Genomic DNA, 22,885 nt, shown 5'->3' with positions numbered 1-22,885 from the left:
GATTCTCTGAATCTTTTAATGATATTATGAACCGTAGACGATGAAATCCACTAATTCTTTGCAGTTTTACGTTGAGGAACATTATTGTTAGTTGTTGCACTATTTGTCCAGACTGTCATCATTTATATGATGCTGGTACCTGAATTATTTTATATTTTTTTCTCTAAATTAAAACTACAAATGACTGAGGGCACAGACTTCATCGGGCGGTTTAATACAAACATTTTATTGTGCACCATTCTAGCAGGCAGCCATCATTCACTGTACACAGTTTCTACTGTTTTACTCTTAAATAATAATTAAAAAAAAAACTCCAAAACAATTGCTTCCAAATATTTAAATTGATAAAAGACATGAAACTAAAACACACCGATGTGAAGATGTGGACCCTTAGGGAGAAATGAGGACATAATACTGTAGAAGGAAAAAAGGCTAAATTCATCTGAAGAGGTTTTTCACTGTATTCAGCTGGAGTTTGGTTTGGGAGTCACACTCGATGTTTCCGTCACCTTCAAGTATTTCTAGAAGGGAATGAACAAGGAAACTGAATGAGACACTTGAGACAGAAAGAGCCGATAGAATAAAAGAGACAAGAACGTTTTCATTTCATTCCACTGACAAATCCGACTTCACACACCGTCCACGATCTCCACACAATAATAATATAATAATAATAATAATAATAATAATAATTCTCTGATGTCAAAACCTCCTGCTTTAGTGACATTTAAGTTCCCCAAAAAGGTTCAATGTCCAGAAACATAAAAGTTGACGTTTGGGAAGGTTTTTATTTCCTGAGACAATCCTGCTGGTGAATACGAGAACGAATTTCATTCCATCATTTTTTTCACGGTTTTCTTGATCGGGTTGAAAGTTTATTTTCATGTTTGAAAATCCAAAGTGTATCTCCTTCAGGACGGCCCATAAAAACAAAGGGAATGGTCTCATCATGATCAGCATTTTTTGCACAGTCACGCAAGTTACTGCAAACTTAACATCTGTAATATTTCACATTAAAAGCATTTCATTAGATTGAAACCCCTCATTTCTGGAAAAAGCTTTTATTTTGAAACATTTGCAGTAACTGTAATTATTGACTGAAATTCAATAATCACATTTTGGAAGAGCAATCCAGAAGAACCGTAAAAAAAATTAAAAAATAATTCTCATTGACTTTACTTCACTTTAAAGTGATAGAAATAGGTACTTGTGATTTGTCACCGTAGGAACAGTGGTTACGTTAGAAACGAGCCGTCAGCGCCCCCATGTGTGCGCCTGTGCGTACGCCTCACATGCATGCTCCCGCACTTCAACAGATAGCACGACACCCCCGGGTGCATCTACACAATCAGTTGTGTGCGAGTGCATTTGTTACCGACCTGCAGGTTGTCGTAGTGTTTAAGGGTTTTGCAGTGGTTGACCTCGGCTTCCTTCAATCCACTGAAGAACCGACTGCACACCTTACAGAAGAAACCTGTTTTTGGTACCAAGAACTCCATACCTGTGGGAGGGAGGGACACACACACACACACACACACACACACACACACACACACACACACACACACACACACACACACACACACACACACACACGTTAACTGTCATCAATAATGCTGCTGGAGGTCAACAAAACAAAAACAAAACAGTGTTACTTCATTCATCCGACAACTTTCAGAGTATCTACTTCATGAGTCCGTGTGGTGTCAGTCTGACGTTTCTCTGTGCATCATTCTCAAAACATATTTACAAGAATGTATTTTACAAGAGGACATAATGTCCCACACACCGTGGACCACGTCGGCAGCACAAACATCCACGAACGTGTGAATAAATGCAGATGAGCATCTTACCGACTGGGTTGCTGGGGTCAAAAGGAGGGAGGGGGGGGTCTGTCCTCGTGGTAGTTTCCACCGTTAACTCCGTCTCCAGACTCTCTTCTTCAGAGATGCCGTGGTCTTCAGACCTCTCCTGATTTTCTGTGAGAGAGAGAAATGTCTTCAGACTGTGTGCAACAGGACTGATCTGTGGTTTCTCTGCCAGATGACGTCACACCGATGTCGCTCCAGATGTCTTCACAAATAAAATGCCTGAACAGGACGCCTTCATCCAAAAACAGCTTAGAAATAAGGAAGATACTTTGTAATACTGGAGCTCCTGCTGCGGGTTAAACAACACTGAACGCTGGGTCACAGGGCTCATTAACATAGAAACATAGATTCAACTCTTCCTTTCATTCCCGTCAGTCTGAACGTCCTGACTGGACGTCCTGACTGGACGTCCTGACTGGACGTCACTGAACCACAAAAGCAACCACGAAGGCTAAAATCAGATGAAACATTACCTGTTTCTGCAGGTGCATCTCTCGTCTCTCTGCTGTCCTCATCCTGCATCTCCTCCTGCTTGTTCGACACCACATCCTCCTCCTCCACCTCCTTCTCCTCCTCCACCTCCTTCTCCTCCTCCTCCTCCACCTCCTCCACTTCCTTCTCCTCCTTCTCCTCCTCCTCCTCCACCTTCTCCTCCTCCTCCTCCTGAGCCTGACTGGGATGAGGAGGATTGTCCTGTTCCTCATCCTCCTCCCTCTCCGTGGTGACTCCACCTGCTGTTGGGCTGTTTGAGAGGGCGTCAGCTGGAGCTGCAGAGGCAGGCAGGGAGAGAGGCTCGACCTCTGGGGTGGCGTTCAGGGTCGCGTCTACGTAGAGAACAACAGATACAATAAATTAGGAGAGGAAAGAATTAAAAAGTGCAGTGACAGATTTCAGGTAGAAATGTGTGTGAGGACAGAGAGGGAGACGGTACCTGGACCTGGTGCCACGTCAGTCTCAGGAGCCTCCGGTTGGCTGAGAGACGGGTCGGCTTGTGAAGCCGGTGGAGGAGACGCTGTGGCGGCGAGGACCGGACCGGCCGTTACATCTGGCAACGCCGATCCGTCTGAAGACTCGGCTGTGGGCGCGCTCACATGTTCAGACTCTGACATGTGCTCCTCAGACTTCAACAGGGTCTCTGTGGCCTCCGTGGGAACGTCCTGGAAACAGAAAACAAAGGAGGAGCATGACGTCACCACACTGTGGAAGTTAAGAGTGTCAAACACACTGATAACCATGCAGAGGAAAAGTAAAGACAACCGCTGCAGCAAACGCACAATAAAAATAATCTCTCCTCAAATGCACTGCTGTGAATATCTGCGTCTGGATCAAGCAGCGACCATCAGTGAGGTCATCAACCATCAGTGATGTCATCAACCAGCAGTGATGTCATCTTTGTTTTGTGAACGTTATGAATCCTCCAGTTCAGATTCTGTCCGTCACCATCTTTGCTAGTTCGGAGCGGTTTGGAGCAGGAAGTGACCATATTTGGACGAGCTGGGGGAGGAGCCAGCGGTGGATCTGACCGATCTGATCGGAAACCTGACGATACTACGTCCCGCCCACCGATAGCTGTAACATGACTGCACCACAGGCCTGTCAATCAAACAGACACGCCCCCAAAAACAGGTCTTCTTGAATCTTCTTTTATAATCAATGATGGATTATTTTCAGATGAAGAAAAGTATGAGAAGGAGTGACTTTAGCTAACAACACCGAGATAACTGATGGACACATTTGATTCACTTTGGATTTGATGAGAGAAGTTGAATGTGAGTCTATGGAGCCGGAGGCTTTTTGGAGCCGACCTCTAGTGGCACTCGCTGGTATTGCAGCTTCAGGCACTTCTACATCGGCCTAATTTTTCTCCCTACCGGGCGTAGACCTCAGGTTAACTTTGAAACAATCAGAGCAGCCTTTAACCAATCGGCAATGAGCTGAGACTCGACCACTGCTGCAACTACATTAAGAAAAACACGCTCCACATGGAGTCAGAAACGCTCTGTTTAGATCTGGTGTGGCAGCCAGCAGGAAACACTGCACACACAGAGGGATGAATTTATCCGTGAAGTCTGATGCAAATGTGCAGCATGAAGTCACTGAAGTGAAACTGAAAACAAGAAGATCCAAAGTAGACCTGACTTCTTCTCACTTCGAACATAAAATCTAAAATGCTTCGCCGACTGGTGAACAAACTTTCCCAACAGTACAGAAGCTAAACACACACCTCTGGAGTGCTCTGTTGGACAGATGTGGGAGCGTCCTCGCCTCCCTCTGAGGTTTCCATGGGAACAGTAGGAGAAGGGAGGTCAGCCACGTCGCCGACCTCATCTACGGTCACAAAGTCGCTCATGTTGAACGGGAACTCATCGAGCTCCTCCTCTTCCTCAACCTGATGTCATGACGGAGAAGAAACCAGTTAGAATTGGAGAGGAGAAAGATTGAAGCCCACTTCCTGCCCGTTCCGACCCGAGCGTCCTCTCACCGTTCTGGCTTCGGCCTCGTCGTGCCGTTCATCCCTCCACGAGCTCTGCTTGTAGCCGTCAGACCTGAAGGACGATCGGGATCCTGAAAAGCCGTCAGCGTGGGCTCTCTTCCTCTCCCTCCTCTCTCGCTCCTTACTCTCCCACTCCCTTCTCTCCTCCTCCCTCCTCTCCCTCCTGGCTTTTTCCATGCGCTCCCTCTTGGCTCTCTCCTCCTTCTCCCAGGCCCTCCTCTCCCTCTCCCTCCTCTCTCTCTCCCTCGCCTCCTTCTCCTTTCTGGCCTCCTTCTCCTTTCTCTCCCTGTCCTGCTTCTTCACCTCCTCCTGCTCCGTCTCCTCTGTTTGCTTCTTGGCTGGCTCTCGTGTCTCCTCTGCTCCTTTCTCGCCCTCCTCCATCTCCATGTGCGCCTCCTGCTGTTCCTCGGCAGGAGGCGCTGATGTGTTGTCGGGATGGCTGGCTGGTTTTGTTCTGCGCTGCACCAGTAGAGCATCGACCATGGCCTGAGTCACCTGGTGAAACGGGATCAAAACAACGACGTCAAACCTGGTTGGTGTGCTGCAGGTTCCAGTGTGACGCGTCGGGGTGTTTTACCTTCGGGAGCTCCGGCATGGCCGTCTCCTGGGAAACTACTTTGCCATCAAAGCACGATGGTTTTGTCTCTTCTCCAGCGGGAGTCTCGTCATTTCCTGTTTCCGATGCACCGACTCCGTTGTTCTCCTCTGCCGTCTCCTCGCCGGCTGCGACGGCCGACGTCTCTGTCACCAAATCTGCTTCTGCTTCGGCGTCTGGTGCAGCCAAACACTCGGAAACGGTGAGCTCCTCCTTTTCCGTGTCGTCGACGTTGCTCCCGTCTTCTCCCGTCCCTGCAGCTTCACCCGGCGTCTCGGTGCTCTTCAGCATGTCGTCCGTTCCATCGCCATCTTTTTCCGTCGCCTCCGATGGAGTTTCAGAGTTCTCTTGGTGTTCCTTCTCCTCTTCGTCTGCAGCTGCTGCCGTTTGGCTGCCTTTTCCGTTGGCAGGTGTCACCTACAGAGGGACGGAGCGGTGTCACATCAACACCTACATTCAGTTGTTGGACACAAGTTAAAGCTGCAGGAATTCATGCCGGTGGCAGAACATCTGTGACCGAGTGTCTTCCAGCCGTGATGGTGACTGACCTCGGATGTGTCGGGACACGCGGCGGTGATTTTAGTCGGCGTGTTTGCTTTGGGGTCGGGCTTGCGGGAGAAGAACAGCGGGTTGTTGTGGATGATGCACGGAAACGTCTGGAAGCGTTTGTACACCGACAGAGCCATGGCCGCCGTCGCCATCTCACAGATGACCTGAGCGGGAGGAGACACGGAGACACGTCAGCGGCAGGGGAGATTTCATCGACACATAAATACACACACACACACACACACACACACACACACACACACACACACACACACACACACACACACACACACACACACACACACACACACACACACACACACCACACACCATGTTGTTGAGCACGAGGGTCTTGATGACGGTACCGAAGCGTCGCACCAGCTTCTGGACCTCCGAGGAGCCGGACGGCGTGTCGGGAACGTTGCTGATCACCAGCAGGCTGCTCCAGCCGACCGGAGCTGCACTCTCCTGCAAGATGAAACGCAATATTCAATTATTGACCAATGGATAATATTCAAGTTAGTAAGACACATTGAGACTGACCCCTTTACATTGTGAATAATTACATGTCATTCATACATTTTTGTTGCTTACTATTGTTTTTATTTTATTCATGTGCACTGAAACGCTTGAACTGAACTGAATGAAATGCAATCGTAAGGTTGTAGAACTACGCAGGAAGAAATACTCACTAATGGCTCCACTGATCCCATCAGAAGATTATAGAGAGACACCTGTGTGAAGAGTTTTGGAATATTAGTCGTCAAAGTTCAAAACAAACACAAAGATTAGTGTGTGAAATGTGGCTGAAAGGCCTTAACATCCAAGAACCAATCTGTCACAAGTGAGAAGCTGAAACAGAACATGAGAAGCTGATCGGCGTGGTGGGAAGAGGCCGGCGGAGGAGAGCCGTACCGGAGTGCTGAGGCCGATCCGCTGTTTGACGAGGACCGTTTTCACCTCGCACTCTTGGATCTTCTTCGGCGTGGAGTTGTGGACGTTCACCATCTCCTGAGCAACGTCCACGTCAGACACCGACACCAGCGCCTAAACACAAACACAATGTTGGAAATACTTTGATGCACATTCACTCTGTCGCCTTAAATATGATTTCTTTTCCTTTTGAGGAAATGGTCAATCAGTATTAATAATAACAATCAACAACACAGTAAATATTCTGTAGTTTCATAGACAGCATATGGCCACTGATTCATGTTTTGAGTTTCCGTAATTATCACACAGACGTAGACATACAGGTCAGGACTTCCATCTGCAGCACGTTTCACTGTTGTCCAGATGTTTCCAGATGTTTCCAGGTATTTTCAGGTCTCTTAGAAACAGTCAGAGCTTCAGATCACTCAGCGTCTCCACTAACCTTTCCTATCTGCGAGGCCAGGATGATGTCGGAGGGAGTCTGGAAGGGCTGGACCAGCTCCACAATGTCGCTCTCCGACCAGCCGCTGTCAGGAAGTCCTGTGATCAACACCACGCCCTTCTGTGGGAGACGTCGGATTGAGATGTAAAGAAATGCCTGAATGATATTTCAGTAATCATTTTGACAGGCAGAGAAACGATATAGAAGAATATGTCCAATTCATGAAACATCAGTCTGTGAATGGTGTACCTCGTCGGAGGTCTTCTGGTCGGCCTCGTGTCCTGCAGGGAGGAGGGGACACAGTTAGCATGTTTTCAACAGCAGAACCTGATAAACTCATGACCTCATAAACCCGTGTCAGGCCGAAGATACAGAACAGGCAGCTTTTCTGAGACACATGGTTGCCGGTTTATCGGCTCCACCTTTCTAAAATGTATTCAGTCCAATATGAGGTTAATGCAGATGCCGGTTATAATGTTCCATTTCTGCTCAGAGATATAAACGTGGTGGCTGTCGGTATAACACAACAACACAACAACAACACAACGGACCACACAGTTAAATCAACACCTCTGTAAACAGGGGAAACCAAAATAAATATAATGATGATTATTATGCAGTTTCAGTTAGATGTGACAAATAAACTAGCAGCTCAGTTGAATTCACTGAGTATAATTATTATTGATTAGTTGTGGTTAACACATTAGTTGATATATTAAGCATTTCTCAATGTGCCAGCGCTGAATTCTTCTGCAGAGACTTCCTACCAGAGTTATTCCCAGCTGCTGCTCGGTCCTGTCCTGCAGCAGGTTTACTGTGGAGACATGAATGTTGTTGAGTGAACATGAGGAGGGTTTGAAATCTGCAGCATAAAGGCAAATATTACCAAGATGATGACAACTGTGACAAACCTGGTGTTAGCGTTGGACGGCTGTCCAGCTTCAGGTTTCTGATAAAATAAAATAAAATAAAAAAACACCAATATATTGGAAGAGGATGCACATGAGATGACAGACATGCAATTCAGAAATGAGAAAAACGCTGTACTGTGTTTAAATAACTCTGTTTCATCAACCTCCTTGCATGTACGGTCATCCACAGCTTCATGAACTCAGATAAAAACAGGACATGTTATTGCTTTGCTGAGGAGGCTGCAGGTGTTTAAAGTGCGACAGCGTTTCAACAGGCGGTTCCATCGACGCCGCATGTTCGTACCTTGGCTACCGAAGCTGTGATGAGCAGGTCTCTGATGGAGAGGTCGGTGGAGGAAGCCAGAGCCTGAGCGTCTTCAGCCTTCACCATGCAGACGGACGCCTGGAACACGGTGATGTGATGACGAGGAAACAGGCACAAACACTTGAACCAGGACTCTTTCACACACTCATATTTTCACAGATTTTCTATCATCGGTTTTTGACATAAAACAACAAAACAAAACAAAAAAATCATCTGAATAATTGGATTTCTTGTTAGATGCATTAATAGCTCATGTTGCACGTGCATCGGTCCCTCCAGGACTTTGCAGAGTTTTTGTAATTTTACGATCAAAATTGATTCTGCAGCTGTTTCTCTAAAAATGCAATTAGTGAGTTTTTTTGTGATGTTTTTCAGTTATATAACAGGAATTGGCAAAACAAAATTTCAAGTGAAGGTAAAACAAAAAAATGCCTTTTTTTTTTTTTTAAACTACCTCAAAGAAAGAGCCATATGTACCCATGTCCTAAGCCTACTGCACATCACAAATAACTTTCATCTTTTTTAAACTACATTTAAAAAAAAAAAAAAGTTATTTCTATAATCTGTGAATTTGAAAGTCATAAAAGTGATGTAACTTTACAAAACAGACAGTCTATGAATGCAGTATAGTGTACATAAACAACATCTTCTGTAAACATAATGTGCTTTAAATAACTTTTAAATATCAAAGTGCAATCTCTAATAACTGGAAGGACGTGTAAAACTATTCTATTGATTCTGCTGAGAACCGTTATTGCAGAGAAACTGCGTGAATTGCGATCTGTCCCAAATGTTGCCGAGATTGGTTGAATCATTAATTCTCAGAGGGACTTTTAAATGTCACCTTTTGTTCTCGGTCCTTCTCGTTCTCCTCCTCGGAGCACGGCATGAGGATCACGTTGTTGATCTTGCCAAAGGATCCGACCAAGTTGGTAACTTCCTGTTCTGTGGCGTCCTTCGGGATGCCCGTCAGATAAACCAGACGATCTGCAACGGACGAGTCCTGGGAGGCCGGAGTCACCATCTTCTTCTTCTTCTTGGCAGGTGGAGGTTTGGCCGACTACAAACCAACAGCATATGTTTCGTTTTAGATTTATTCATGTTTATTTCACAATGTGTTTGGATTGAGAAACGTGACAAAAAATATGAAATAAAAACACCCTGGTAACTTTGTAAAATTACAATAATTCGTTATCAACATCCACCAGAACAAAATGATTTCTTGAATTGACTGAAGTTCAACTTGAGCTTCGGTAAGCTTCACTAACAAACAGAAAATACTGGAAACTCCTGAAATGGTGTGAAAGCTATTTTCTCTGCAGTCAGATCAGACATTCGGGCTGGTTTGGGAACTACCGTTTTAATATTTGTAAAACTATAATTGACTACATGAGAACTCAATATATTGACATCAGAAATAGTTTAATAAGAGTTAAATGAAATAAATCTACCTTCAATGATGAATTTGAATTAGTAAACTGCTACTACGTCACTACATGAACATAGTGGATTAAAAAGGTGGAGAGGTTTTGAGGTTGTGTTCATTTTTATGATCTTACTATTCATCCAACACAATTAGGAGAAAAACAAAACTCTTTTCCACAGAGGATAAATCATTTAGTGCTGATACCAAAACAACTGTATAATAAGCTGTAAAATTGTGCCTGTTGGTCCAAAAAGTGGCCTGCTGTGTAAAGCTCTCGGCAGCTAAAGTGACACCACACGAGTGTCAGTGGTTTTGGTACTTGCCGTCTTAGTTGTCTTGCTTCCAGGCTTATTGACGCCCCTGGAACTCTTGGTGGAGGTCTGCGGTGGTCCGTGTTTAGAGCTCGGACATACTTTGGATGAGGACGGATTACGGCTGGCGTCATCGTGTGGACGCTTCAAACTACGAGAGAAAGGTGCTGTGGACACGGCCGGAATCAGAAGCAAACAAACAGGAGGGGAAAAAAGAAATGTGAGGAAATATTCATATTTAAAATCGAGTAACTGTTAAATCTACGTTTGTAAAAGGTGAAGCCAGCAAATGTTTTCTCATTGAAAGCTCCTGTATTTATGACATGAACCTTTTCTATCTGATGGTGATGCATCTGAGTTTTTCAAAAGTGGGTTGAAAGCCTTACAGGTGTGTCAACCCAGGAAAGGTTGTTTTCATGTGCACACACTAAAATCTGATTGTGGAAAAGTCTGATGATGACCCTGATGTTAATGTCAAAGATTTTACGTACGACGACGCTTACCTTAACGTGTAGAAAGCAAAACCAAACCAAACCAGACAGTCACTAACCTGTTGGGTCCCTCTCCCTTCTCTCGGGCCAGTGCTCTCTGGAGGACGACGGGACTCGGTGGGCATGAGGCTCAAACCGATGCCGGCGTTCTTAGTACAGATAGAGAGGAGGTTGTCTGCGTTTAGAGGCGGGGACTACGTGTATATATTCCCTGATCCGAGTCATTTAGTGGTCAACATATGCTAATATCAAGTTTAACGCAACATTAACATCCCCTACAGAAATAAAGGACTGTGGAAACTTTTACTCAATCTACTTTCAGATTTGTAGTTCTAGTTATGTTTGACAGCTGGAGCCGTTTCAAAAACCAAACGCCTGCATCTTGTTTTTGTGTCTGGTTGTAAATCTGTGGAGAAACGTTCCCATCGTCAGCTGAGGTTTGGAAAACATCTCAAACATTCTTCTGTACTTTCTTTATGCAGGTGTTAAAGTATTTAATTGACTGCTTACTTTTCTACCATTCTACTACATGATGATGGACATCTGCTGTACCTTCAGTAAAATGTCTTATAAATAAGTGAATGGTGGGAAATGAATTAGAATGAATAAAGCCCAATAGTAGGAAATTATTAAATCCGACAATAGTCCAATACCACCTAATCAGCAAATTAACTCAGGACATGCACTATTTCTAACTTTGAAGGGAACTATTTAAGAGTGTTTTCTAAATTCTGTATTGCCCATGTTGTGCTCCTGCGCAGCCTCCAGCAGATCCCTACCTGGGTAGTGTGGGTGACGGGGGGGGCGGTGGGGGGAGTAAGGCCTCCCGTGTGGCCTGCTGGGATGGCTGTCCGCTCGGTATTTACTGTGTTGAGGACTCGGAGAGTGAGACAGGGATCGAGAGAGCGAATGGGATGGAGAGTGATCCTTTGGATCCCACAGAGCCCGGCTGCCGTACCGTCCGCTCCGACTGAGGAAGACACAACATGCCGGTGTTCAGCTGGAACCGGTGACATCGCCTCAGAAAGAACACATGCACACAGCAAGTAGACACACGGCAGCCTGAAGGCCAAAAGTTTGGTTTTCATGTTTCTTCTTTTTGTACTGTCTCACCAACCAGGCTGGTTTCACTATTCTGTTGTCAATACAAAAATGTGTTTCAGTGTCCGTAGTCATTGATTGGGAAATAGATCAACTTAAGATTGCAACACTTTGACTTTTGACACCCCATGTGACCCAGTTTTAACAGTAAATAGGCCATGTTGACTTTATTTGCACAGTTAGGTTCATCTGAAATGTTTGTGAAAGTCAACTGAAAGGAGGAGGAGCTAAAAAACACATGGTTGGAAACGTGAGTCCAACTGACCTTGGTAGGTTTGGTTTCCAGTCAGGGTACCTTCAAAGACACACAAACACCTGTCAGCATGTCAGTCAACATCTTCTGTCTTCAAAACTTGTATTTAGAAAGACTTACCGAAGACAAATCTATGCTTTTTATTGATATTAGAAACAAAAAAACAAAATAACAAACCCTAAAACAAGCCCACTGTGAGCCTTCAGACTGCCGCAGTAAATGAGTTTATCAGGAAAGGGAAGCATCTATCAAGCAAAAGACCTGGGAATGTTTTCGGAGGATATGTTGGATTAGATCAGTGAATTCAGGTTCACAGTGAAGCACGCAACATGTCAGACGCACTTGAAAAGCCAAAAGCATTTCTGGGCTGTTTCTAAGAGTTTGTTTCCCTTATCAAAAAAATGCTTTATGAAAATTTCTATTAATAACTTCATGTGACAGCTTTTGACTGCACATCCCAAACAAAACATGCAGCTCTTCAGGCTCCGGCGACACATTATAATGTCCTCACTTGTTGCGCAGGTCTCTGCAGGCCGCTGTGTGGTTGACGGTGTTAACGTGTTCAACCCAGTCCTGAAAAAAATGACAAACGGAAGAAGAAAACGTCTTTATCAGAAACAGATGGAAATAATCCTGACCAAAGATCAACAAAACAATAACTGTTGTATCTACAGTCAGACGCTTACTGTGAGTAAGTTTAATGTGTACCAGCCCTGAACTCAGTTAAGGCCCAGTTTAAAGCAGAAATACAATGCGATGCTTTATTCTTGCTGCTGAACATCAGATCAGATGGTTTCAGATGTTTACTTGGTAAACAGCTTCTATATTAGTTCTACTTTCTGCTAACGTCAACCGTCACCATTAATACAACATTCATCACTGACAAACAAACAAACTAGTCCTTTATTACACCGTTCCCTGCTCACCAGCCTGTTTGCTATTCTATATGGAGCTCATGTCACATGAGAACCAGGTCAAAAACAGAAAAAACAAATGAATATATATTTAACAAGTTTAAAAGCTTTTATACAACTCAGATAAACCTAAAAAACTCAGAACCTTCCATTCACTTTCACATTGATCATAACACATCATCATCAGATCATATGCAACAGACTGATGATTCAGGATTAGTTATTCATATATTTTGGGAAACCTTTAAAATTATGCTGGTCAGTTTGAAATAACTTATTTAATTAACTGTTGAGTATTATTGTTTATATTTAAAGCAATATAAAATCAAACTGTTTGAACATTTGAAATGTTATAATGCCATAAGAAACACCAACTTACTGCCAATTTGACATATTTCATGATTAAGCTACAGATTGAGCCAAGTCATAACCCAGTATGATCCAATGAAATATCACTTGGGAGAAAAAAAACCTGTAGTTTTATTCCATGAAAAAAAGCAAAGTAACAGGATTGTTTAAAAATCTGTGATGTGGTTATCGTTATATTGTAAAGTTCTGCTGTAACTTTAAACATGTTAACTGCCATGAAATAACGGGTTGTGATTTAGCGCTATAGAAATAAAATGTAATGTAATGTAATTGTTTGGAATTGTTAATCTTACACCTAATGGTACAACTTGAGTTCATAAAATATGCATATGTATTGAATTTCATCACTGTACATTTCATGGGATCTTAAGACTGGCAGTCTACTTATAAAAATCAAATAAAAAAAAAAAAAAAAAAATCATCAATTCAGGCCCGCTTAATTAACGAAAGCAATTCTCCACATATACTTCTCTATGACCATTTTTATAGATTTGCACCTAAAACCTTGAATTGGGAAACTACGATTTAAAAGTTTTGTTCCAAAGTTTTCTCTTTTAATAAGTTAGTGTTAGTACCAGAACATGTTTTATAGCCCCCCCAAAAATTGAGGAATCTTCTGCCTTATTGGAGAACCTTTACAAGTTTTACTTCACCCGTGTTGTGCATGGCTGTAGTAGCAGCTCCATCACCCTTTGGTTTCTGAAGGGATTCTTAAAGCCTGCTTCTTTTGCTTATTAAAGTCAAGCCATCCAAATTTTGGCAATAAAAAGAAAGCCTGTTTGGAGCTGCGGTATGACGACTACACAGCAGACAGGCCGAGACAGCTGCCAATCAAATAAAACACATCCACATCATATTTTTGCTAAATGCAACAATAGATTCATTGGTCTCCGAAGAAAGAGAAACACAAGAAGTAAAATGAAGTGTTCTTGTAGCTGTCATCTTACCAGCAACAGACCATGTTTTGAACCGGACATTTTGACATGTCTTAACGGAAAAAGCAGAGGTGTAGAAATAATGGCTGGATTCCACTGACGGCTCCAGAGCGCGACCAAAGACCTGCTCGGTGTGACTGAACCTTTTCAAAAGTTTTTTTTTTTTTTACAATCTCCGTGATCTGTGCTGTTTTTACTTCAAGGTAAACATTACCCATGCAACAACAAAAAATGTAAAGTCATCAGAATCAAATCTTGACAACTGCACAGGTAATGAAAGGTTGCAGACTAAAATTCTATATTTGAAGGTTTACTTTTTTTTTTTTTTTTTTTCAGGAAAACTGTTGGACATTGATATGAGGGCATGTTAACACTCACCTTTTCCTGATCACACTGTATGTGGCACAGGGAGCAGGTATGTGGATACACCTTTGGAGACACAGCTGAGAAATCACTTATCATGGTGGGGTTGGGTAACTTCTTGCTGCTGCTGTGTGGTTTTGAGCCGGATGAAGAGGACAGCGACTGTCTTGAGGAAGTCTCACTCCTGCTTTCTGACGAGGGCCTCGGTTTGGCTGCGTCGCGCCGGTAGTCTCGGTCTACAACACGGGGTTTAGGTGCCGGTGGAAATTCTCTTCCTGGTGAGCGACCGCTCTTGTGTGCGTCGCTGCTCGTCCTGCGGTAGTCCTTGTCTCCGTGTTTGCCTGGTTCCATTTGTTCCAAATGAACTTGCCGCCTTTCAGTTTTATCTGCTTTTGGTGCCGATTGGGAGGATGACGGGGTCGGGTAGATTTTAACTGTCCTTTCACTGGAAAGCTGCTCTCTTTTGAAAGTCTCTCTGGGCTTGCTCTCGTCCTTTGCCCGACTGGCGTGACCATAGTCAATGACTTTACCGGCGGTCTGTGTAACAGTCAGAAGGCTGGGCACCTCGGCGGAGTGGGAAGGAGGCAGCTGCATGTCGTGGATGCTGCGCGAAAATGAGGATGAGGAAATGGAAGGCCCCGTTTTTTGGTTGCCTGACTTGTTGATTTGGATGTCCCGGAGTATGAACGGTAAAGTGTCTGGGGTTAGCTGATCATCAGGGTAGTGACTCAGCACTTCTAAGTCCTCATTTGAAAGTCCAAAGCTAGCCAAGATACTTCCCGCACTCTCCGGTGTGTACATACTTTGACCGTCCGCACCGCCACCGAGCGGGTGCCGAGATTGGGCCGACGATAAGTCACTTACAGAGGGAGTCCAGTTTGGAAGTCTTGTTCCTGCTTGGCTGCTCTGAGGCTGCTGTTGAGGCCCCTGGTGCTGTTGAGGCCCCTGGTGCTGTTGAGACTGGTGGCTGGCATGAGGTGGAGGACCGGCAAACAGTTTAGTTGGAGGTTGGTAGTTTGACCAGTCGACTCCTTGCTGGTGGCCAGGCTGACTATCAGCAGGGAGTGGTATTGGGTTAGAGCCATAGTTTCCATGTTGATTGATCCCAGAACCTGACCCTTGGCTCTGGTGTTGGTTCGGTCGGTTCATGTGGTCAATTTGGCGGTGGTCCATGTCCCTACCGCCACGGATAGCCAGGGCGGACTCGAGCTCATCGGGGAGCTGGGTGGGACGAGGAAACTGGAAACCCATCACCTGCATGTTAGAGTGAGTTTGATGCTGATTTTGAGGTGGCTGATGATGAGGAGGCCGGGGTCCATTGGAAAAGGGCTGTGACCCCTGTTGCTGGGGGTGTTGGTGGTACATGGTGGCAGACAGACACGACTGCGTGGTTCTGTAAGTCTTACTGTTTGCGTTTACGTTAAACCCAACAGTCGAAACCTGCTGTCTATTGCGAAGACTCAGCAGAGCCGGGTGAGGCGGTAACGCTGCAGCAAACCTGCTGTTGTGACAGCGGTTGCCGACCGTGATGGTCGCTAGAGTAGCAAGCTGCTGGAGAGCGATCTGTGCCTGAGTCTCGATCTGAGCCAATCGGAGAGCTGTCACTACAGCAGCGCCGGCCACTGGTCCAAATATGAAATGAGTCCCTCGTGTGCTGTTGGCGATGGAGAATGTTGCACCGAGCTCCGAGCGAAGGGTGGGTGCGAGGTGTGAATTACTCTCTGTGTGCACAGCGAGGCTGAGGTGGGAAGCAGAAATATACTATTACAAATGAACACGATTCCATTTTTAATTTCAAAAGTAGCTTTCAACCAGGTTCTTCCCTCCAGACAATTTTTAAGTCCTCAGTTGGTTTGTGACGTGTCTTTGTCCAATCATTAAGAAATGTGGTCAACTTTGAGATCTCGTTTCCTGTAGTTGAGAACGTCCGCCTTGCTTTTCTTTCAGGGTGGGAAAGAAAAGCAACATTATGCAACAACCAATTCATAAAAAGCATGAAAATCTCCAAACAGCGAATATGAATTTAATAACCAATCGGTACGATACGAACAAGCCTACCCTCTGGCCCTCAGTAAAAAAAAAATCCTATCATTATAAATATGCTTCCAAAGCAACACTTGCTGGCCTACAATGCATGTTCAACATTGCAATATAGAGTATTTTGTCCAAACATGACATAAGCCTGTCAACATGTTCACAGCAGAAAAAAAAGCACATGATGCAGTTTTCCCTGCTTATTGGCTGCAGGGAACACGAGATCACTCCGATGTTTAGAGAGCATGAATGACACTTACCACATCCTGGATCACGTTCAGAGTGAACGAGCAGAGAACTATAGTGCAGCCTACCGTATTTGCATGACGCTAGAAAACATCCAATAACGGTAAGAATAAACTAAGCATGTTGACTACTCAATGCACAAGTCCACTTACGATAGGCTGACACTGTTCAGGCCCCCGACTATCAGCAGATATCACAAAGTCCCTGTGATTTAAACAGTCAGCTTGATTTTGGTATCAGTATCCAAACAGAGCTGGACGATATAAAAAATAAAAAGAATATCGTAATATTTTTGATGAATAATCATCTGTAATGTGGATTTATGGACCGAGTGGGTGAATAATAATAAAACGACTAGAACAGTCTCGTGAGTTCAGACAGTTACACGGCTTTACTGGGAAGCAGCCTTTAAAACCAGGAAAAGAAAAAAACCAAAAACAGATGTCATATCAAATTATTACAGCGATGACCTCGTCTCATAATATGATATAATATCGATATATTGTCCAACACCTATATTCAATCTCTCTTCTTTTTCCTACAAACCTAGACACAAAGGGTAATTCTTTTTCCCTAGAAAAACATCTACTAATTTATTTCTTAAAATGAAGATTAGTCTGTTCGGTCATCTATGTCAGACATTATTTTACATGAAATAAAGTTATGCATGTGCGCCACATGTGATAACACTATGTTGATGTGCGCAATATTTGTTAAGTTATTGAGTGTACAAGGGCACATTTCCTTTTAATAGATCAATTTGACCAAATTTTGACCAAATATTTTTGGGGAACAGTTATGCTTGCTTGCTGGGCAAGAAGATTATTTTGTTGTTTAGCTTCTGAAGACACAATGGTGAAAGAGATTAATTGAAGTTGCAAGCAATGCAACATTTAAACAAAACGCAGGTTTGCGGGAAAAAGTTTAAAAGCTGATGACACGATGGCTGAACATCTGCTGTGATCTGACAGAATAGCTATGAATAAAAAAAATAACAAAAAGGTCAGCAAATAAAAAAGAATTTCAGCTGGAAAAGGCGAGCCGTAGTATGTCTTGCTGTTAAAAAAACCGTGTTGACTTCTTGCAGTGCTTTTCATTCGTTTAATAAATACAACTGTAGAATTTATCTGAACTCTCTGAACAGACAAATGTGAATTGAGGGTGTCGTTAAAAATGTACGAAGACTTAAAGCACTGCAAGTAAACCTTCTGTCAGTAGATGAAGACTGAAGCTGGCCCCACATTTGAGGACATTTGTGCTGATTTGGGGTCCAAATCGTTCGTCCTGACGGCCGCGAGGACATTCCAGATTGGAGTCAGCTCTGACCAGCGGCCCGTGACCCAGTTCGGTTTGAACGAGATGTTTCCCACACAGACGTATTTGGACAGGCTACTCAGGCTACTCAGGTATGCTGCCGACCGCCCGAGTACATTTGGCGATCCAATTCAGCATTTTTTTTTAATCTATTCAATTTTTAACCCGTCTGTGAGAACGATGCCATCAACGCAACCGATTCACGAGTGGACGATCTCCCCCGAGTGAGACACAGAGATCAGAGGACAGAAACTATGCCCGTAACAGGCTAGCTTTGTTAGTTGCAACATTAGTGGTAATAAGCATTGATGTTGCGGTCTGACAACTTTGTGTGGAAACGTGTTTTGTGGTTTTAAGTGGATTATATGTTCCCATCGGTTGAGAAGCATGTGATCTCTCTCTATTTCAGCAAAACGCTCAAACTCCACTGTAGATAATCTGAACCAGAGCGTTTGCACTCAGCAATCCTTGTAAGCATTTGGTGTGATGCAACAGAACATGAAGACGTAGTAAACATAGATTTTCGTTGCTGAAACAATTGCTGCAACTCCTCGTTAGGCAGTGAAATATACATCCTCACTAAACTAGAGTTAATCTAGTTAAACTATGACTAACAGGGACACATCACCCTAAATTACAGCACCAGGCCCAGTGGCTGCAGTACATCCAGGAACAGGACAAAGACACGGAGAATGAAGAAAGAGTCCAGAGAGGAGCGCCGCCTGCCGTGTTTGAAGTTTTGGGGTTTAAAAGGGAAAAAAATGAAGTAGACCAAACTTATTCCATCACCTCAACAGAAGACACGTTGGGACACCAACACTGTATGAGCTTATATTCATCTGATTTATGGCCGTTAACCAGAAGCACCAGTGAGACAGTGAAGCCGAAGGGTCAGAAAAACGCTCCGACGAGGAATTGTCTGGAGGCATAACATGAAAAAAAAAAAATCAAGACGAGGAGTGCGATGACAAACACGTTCACAATCTAGCTTCGCAAGGACATGTTCCCGCCACAGAGAGTCAAAACAGATTTAGTCAGAGCGATGATTAGAAGACACGTCTAGTCAGCAAAGGGTCACCGTGCTCCCGGTCCTGTGATCAGGCATCGAACAGGATATATGGAGCATATAAATGATTTCCCTCTAATCCCACAGTAGGGAGTATTTAAGTGTGGAATATATATATATATATACACACACACACAAGATGACTTTAAGATGTTATTATCATCACATCTGTTTTCATCTGTCCTCTGTACACCTTCATTTGCCTTTATAAACCGGATTATATTCCCATGGTAACATGGGAATATAATCCGGCTCATAAGGGCCTCGTTTTCCAGTCGTTGCATCCTACGGGGAATTTAAGGTCAACTTTGAAACGTACACGAAAAATTCAGACAACCAGACACATCTGTGGCCAGTTTTGGAAATCACTGCTCGACCCGACCCGCACGTCTCTGCAGCTGGAGGAGAGAAAAGGATGAAACCTCAGGAACCGGCTGACCAGCTGGTTCCAACCACAACCTCTGACCAGTGTGCTGCCTTAAACCCAACTCATGACATCTGGTCCGACCAAGCCTCGTGATGCCGTCTCTTTGTGTAAATCTCCACTTTACATCACAGGAAAGAGAAGCTGTCAAACCGATTCAGAGACACTGAGGCTTGACGGAACAACCAAGATGTCCACCTGCGTGTCTCTTCCTGTCGGAGACAACTCATCTTGAGTGCTGAAGTACACGCACCTCCGTGAAGCCCGTGGGAAATGCGCTGGAGACCGAAAAAGCGCTTCTGGACCGGGACCGATTCCTGGTTTCATCTGTTTAACTGCTGGCTTTGAAAGTTTAAAAATCCGGCAACGTGCACACTTAATCTGTGTAGGAGCGCACACACCAAACACTTAATCTGTGTAGGAGCCCACACACCAAACACTTAATCTGTGTAGGAGCCCACACACCAAACACTTAATCTGTGTAGGAGCGCACACACCAAACACTTAATCTGTGTAGGAGCCCACACACCAAACACTTAATCTGTGTAGGAGCCCACACACCAAACACTTAATCTGCGGAGGAGCGCACACACCAAACACTTAATCTGTGTAGGAGCGCACACACCAAACACTTAATCTGTGGAGGAGCGCACACACCAAACACTAATACAGGCAAAGGAGGAGTCCAGCCTGCATTTCTAATGAGCCGCGGGGAAACGACAGACGAGGCCCCCCGACGGACAGACGAGGCCCACAGACGAGGCCCCCGACGGACGGACAGACGAGGCCCCCGACGGACAGACGAGGCCCACAGACGAGGCCCCGGACGGACGGACAGACGAGGCCCCCAGACGGACAGACGAGGCCCACAGACGAGGCCCCCGACGGACGGACAGACGAGGCCCCCCGACGGACAGACGAGGCCCCCAGACGAGGCCCACAGACGAGGCCCCCGACGGACGGACAGACGAGGCCCCCGACGGACAGACGAGGCCCCCCGACGGACAGACGAGGCCCACAGACGAGGCCCCCGACGGACGGACAGACGAGGCCCCCGACGGACAGACGAGGCCCACAGACGAGGCCCCGGACGGACGGACAGACGAGGCCCCCCGACGGACAGACGAGGCCCCGGACGGACAGACGAGGCCCCGGACGGACGGACAGACGAGGCCCCCGACGGACAGACGAGGCCCCGGACGGACGGACAGACGAGGCCCCCCGACGGACAGACGAGGCCCCGGACGGACGGACACATTCCAGCCATTTTGGGGTTTTCACAACGTTAGCTAGCAACGTTAGCTAGCAACGTTAGCTAGAAGAAAGCAAACCGAAACGTCCGTTACGTTGAAGGGAAACTCACACCGTGTCTGTGTACATAACGCAACCAGCAAATACCTTTCACAATGAGTTGATGAGTGATCGTTGTTACCGGAAAGTCCCGAATCCTTTTCAGTCCGTAGCCATGGACCTGAACTCCGCCATCAGCAGCAACAACAGCGCTCACTTCCGTTCTTCTTCTTCTTCTTTTACTTCTATTGGCGGTTGGTAAAGAAGCTTTAAGGTGCACTACCGCCACCTACTGATCTGGAAGAGTGGACTAACACCCTTTCTTTTACATTTCTATGAACAATAAAATAAAACTAGCCGTACTACCCGTAAAATATTATTACTAAATAAAAAAAAGAGCCAATTGAATAAGAAAAAAAAACATTAGGTAATACTAAAGTTGCTCAAATTCATTCAATCTTATTATTATTTTCTCTCTAAATATTGGACTGTGTAATAATATATAGTCCACTGTCTCTTCCTCTCCACAGCATTTTTATTGAGATGTTTTCCGATCACACTGAGAACTGTTCAGACCAGCATGTCTATGTCTCATGTTTTGTCCTCCAGACCCTGAACTAACCGGTTATTTGTATCCTGCACTCATCATCGGAACTAACTTCCACCTTTTCCTACCAGCTTTCCTCATAATTGTCTGATTAGAAGCCCCATCTCTTACATTTTCATTAAATACTTCTATATCCTGTTTTCTAGCTTTGTTTTTAAAACTTGTTTTACTTATTTATTTCACTGAGCCTTTTAAAATAGAAACCTTCATGCAAACGCCATTGAATAAAATTAATCATATTTAAAGGCTGTGGGTCGTTGTGTCCCCAGTTTCTGCCTTTCATGTAGTATAGGGTCCTTTGTGTGTTTTAATAGGCTATCATTGGGATGCCAAGGGTGTATACAGGCATAGCTGCAGTGTGTCTGTGGATGTATTTGTTAGAAGGATAAGTTCATTTTTCATTTCAATTTCATTTGTTAAAAATACTGAGTATTTCCTCAAAATTTTTGTTAATAAGTTATAAAGCAGCATTTAGAACAACTAAAACTAAAACTAAAAACTAAACTAAAGCCCTGAAGATCACTCATGCATCACACACACACACACACACACACACACACACACACACACACACACACACACACACACACACACACACACACACACACACACACACACACACACACACACACACACACACACACACACACACACACACACCTGCTAAAGCACTCTGTCATCTCTGCTTTCAACTAGTGTTGAGGTGAGAGAAATATTTGTTGGTCATAAATTGAACTCTCTTTGCTTTTCTCTCCTGACGAACCACACATCCTCCGCCTTATAGCATGACGGTTATCTGATGAGCCAAAAGAGGGAGCGTCTGTCACTGTGGTACCTGCTGACGTACCAGAGATATAGAAATAATAGATAATCAACAGAGGAAACATGCAGTACGAAAAAAAAGCATGTGATGAGTGATTAACAGCCGTACTGATAAGAAAGCTGCTGGGTTGTTGTTGCCATTGGAGGTCAAGTTCTGGTAAAACACCAAGATCACATTGGACCTATGTACACATCTTTTCATGAAATAGTCCCGTGAAACGGACTCGCCCATCACTGATCATTAATAGAAGAAAACAAGAACAACCCAAGTTTCTTTTTAGCACTACAGCCAGACTGATAAAGAGTCACAGCTCTGTTTAGCTCTGCATTCCTTTGGCTCTTCCACTAGACTTCATGAATATCTTAACAAATAAAATTGTAACAATCACAGAGAATATATCACATCCTTTAAGCTTTCACAGATATTTTGTAAAGTACAGTATATGATTAAAAACATCTGTAAGACCTGGTTTATATTTCAACAGCTTTTCTCATGTAAAGCTTCAAGCATTTCTTCATTGAAACCATCAACATGTCATTTTGACCTGGTCCCAACTAGACTGCTCAATGATGTTTAATCTTTAATGACACTTTCATATTAGATTTGATCACAGAGTATTTATTAACAAGCTATGAACTGCAGGTATTTAAGGTTGCTGGAATTAAATTAACCTTTGATCCTGGTATTTCAGCCAACCGTATCCAAACTATTCTTTATTTCTAAAATCCTTTAAAAAGCTGTCGCAAATCAAATGTGACCATTTCCACAGGAACGGTCTGTTTGAAGATTTTCAGTCAG

At 44.3% G+C, this 22,885-nt stretch overlaps 2 protein-coding genes across 3 annotated transcripts in view; both read right to left on the bottom strand.

Moving 5' to 3' along the window:
* Nucleotides 1-22,885, bottom strand: part of naf1 (nuclear assembly factor 1 homolog (S. cerevisiae)) — a 104,484-nt gene that overhangs the window by 43,248 nt on the left and 38,351 nt on the right. The gene's annotated exons all lie outside the window — the stretch shown is intronic.
* Nucleotides 206-22,885, bottom strand: part of LOC138628786 (zinc finger protein 638-like) — a 34,549-nt gene continuing 11,869 nt past the window's right edge. The window contains exons 2-25 of one of the 2 annotated variants that reach the window (XM_069712017.1): nucleotides 14,299-16,021; nucleotides 12,214-12,275; nucleotides 11,715-11,744; nucleotides 11,128-11,318; nucleotides 10,408-10,497; nucleotides 9,870-10,024; nucleotides 8,965-9,180; nucleotides 8,100-8,198; nucleotides 7,796-7,833; nucleotides 7,652-7,698; nucleotides 7,134-7,165; nucleotides 6,885-7,004; nucleotides 6,425-6,556; nucleotides 6,202-6,243; nucleotides 5,840-5,977; nucleotides 5,509-5,673; nucleotides 4,943-5,377; nucleotides 4,354-4,860; nucleotides 4,096-4,260; nucleotides 2,809-3,028; nucleotides 2,345-2,695; nucleotides 1,854-1,979; nucleotides 1,380-1,501; nucleotides 206-521 (exon numbers count right to left, since the gene is read on the bottom strand). In XM_069712017.1, coding sequence (XP_069568118.1) covers nucleotides 465-521; nucleotides 1,380-1,501; nucleotides 1,854-1,979; nucleotides 2,345-2,695; nucleotides 2,809-3,028; nucleotides 4,096-4,260; nucleotides 4,354-4,860; nucleotides 4,943-5,377; nucleotides 5,509-5,673; nucleotides 5,840-5,977; nucleotides 6,202-6,243; nucleotides 6,425-6,556; nucleotides 6,885-7,004; nucleotides 7,134-7,165; nucleotides 7,652-7,698; nucleotides 7,796-7,833; nucleotides 8,100-8,198; nucleotides 8,965-9,180; nucleotides 9,870-10,024; nucleotides 10,408-10,497; nucleotides 11,128-11,318; nucleotides 11,715-11,744; nucleotides 12,214-12,275; nucleotides 14,299-16,021 — 5,263 coding nt within the window. In that variant the 3' untranslated portion in view covers nucleotides 206-464. The remainder of the gene's footprint in view (nucleotides 522-1,379; nucleotides 1,502-1,853; nucleotides 1,980-2,344; nucleotides 2,696-2,808; nucleotides 3,029-4,095; nucleotides 4,261-4,353; nucleotides 4,861-4,942; nucleotides 5,378-5,508; nucleotides 5,674-5,839; nucleotides 5,978-6,201; nucleotides 6,244-6,424; nucleotides 6,557-6,884; nucleotides 7,005-7,133; nucleotides 7,166-7,651; nucleotides 7,699-7,795; nucleotides 7,834-8,099; nucleotides 8,199-8,964; nucleotides 9,181-9,869; nucleotides 10,025-10,407; nucleotides 10,498-11,127; nucleotides 11,319-11,714; nucleotides 11,745-12,213; nucleotides 12,276-14,298; nucleotides 16,022-22,885) is intronic. The other variant, XM_069712018.1, reaches the window with a different exon arrangement.

This window comes from Brachyistius frenatus, unplaced genomic scaffold (genome assembly GCF_029030835.1).
Source record: "Brachyistius frenatus isolate BFR_SWC_R1_liver_20210118 unplaced genomic scaffold, ASM2903083v1 Contig_105, whole genome shotgun sequence".
In the NCBI taxonomy this organism is placed as follows: Eukaryota; Metazoa; Chordata; class Actinopteri; family Embiotocidae; genus Brachyistius; species Brachyistius frenatus.
Note: the sequence above shows the minus strand (reverse complement) of the source record. Positions and strands in the feature narration are given on the sequence as shown.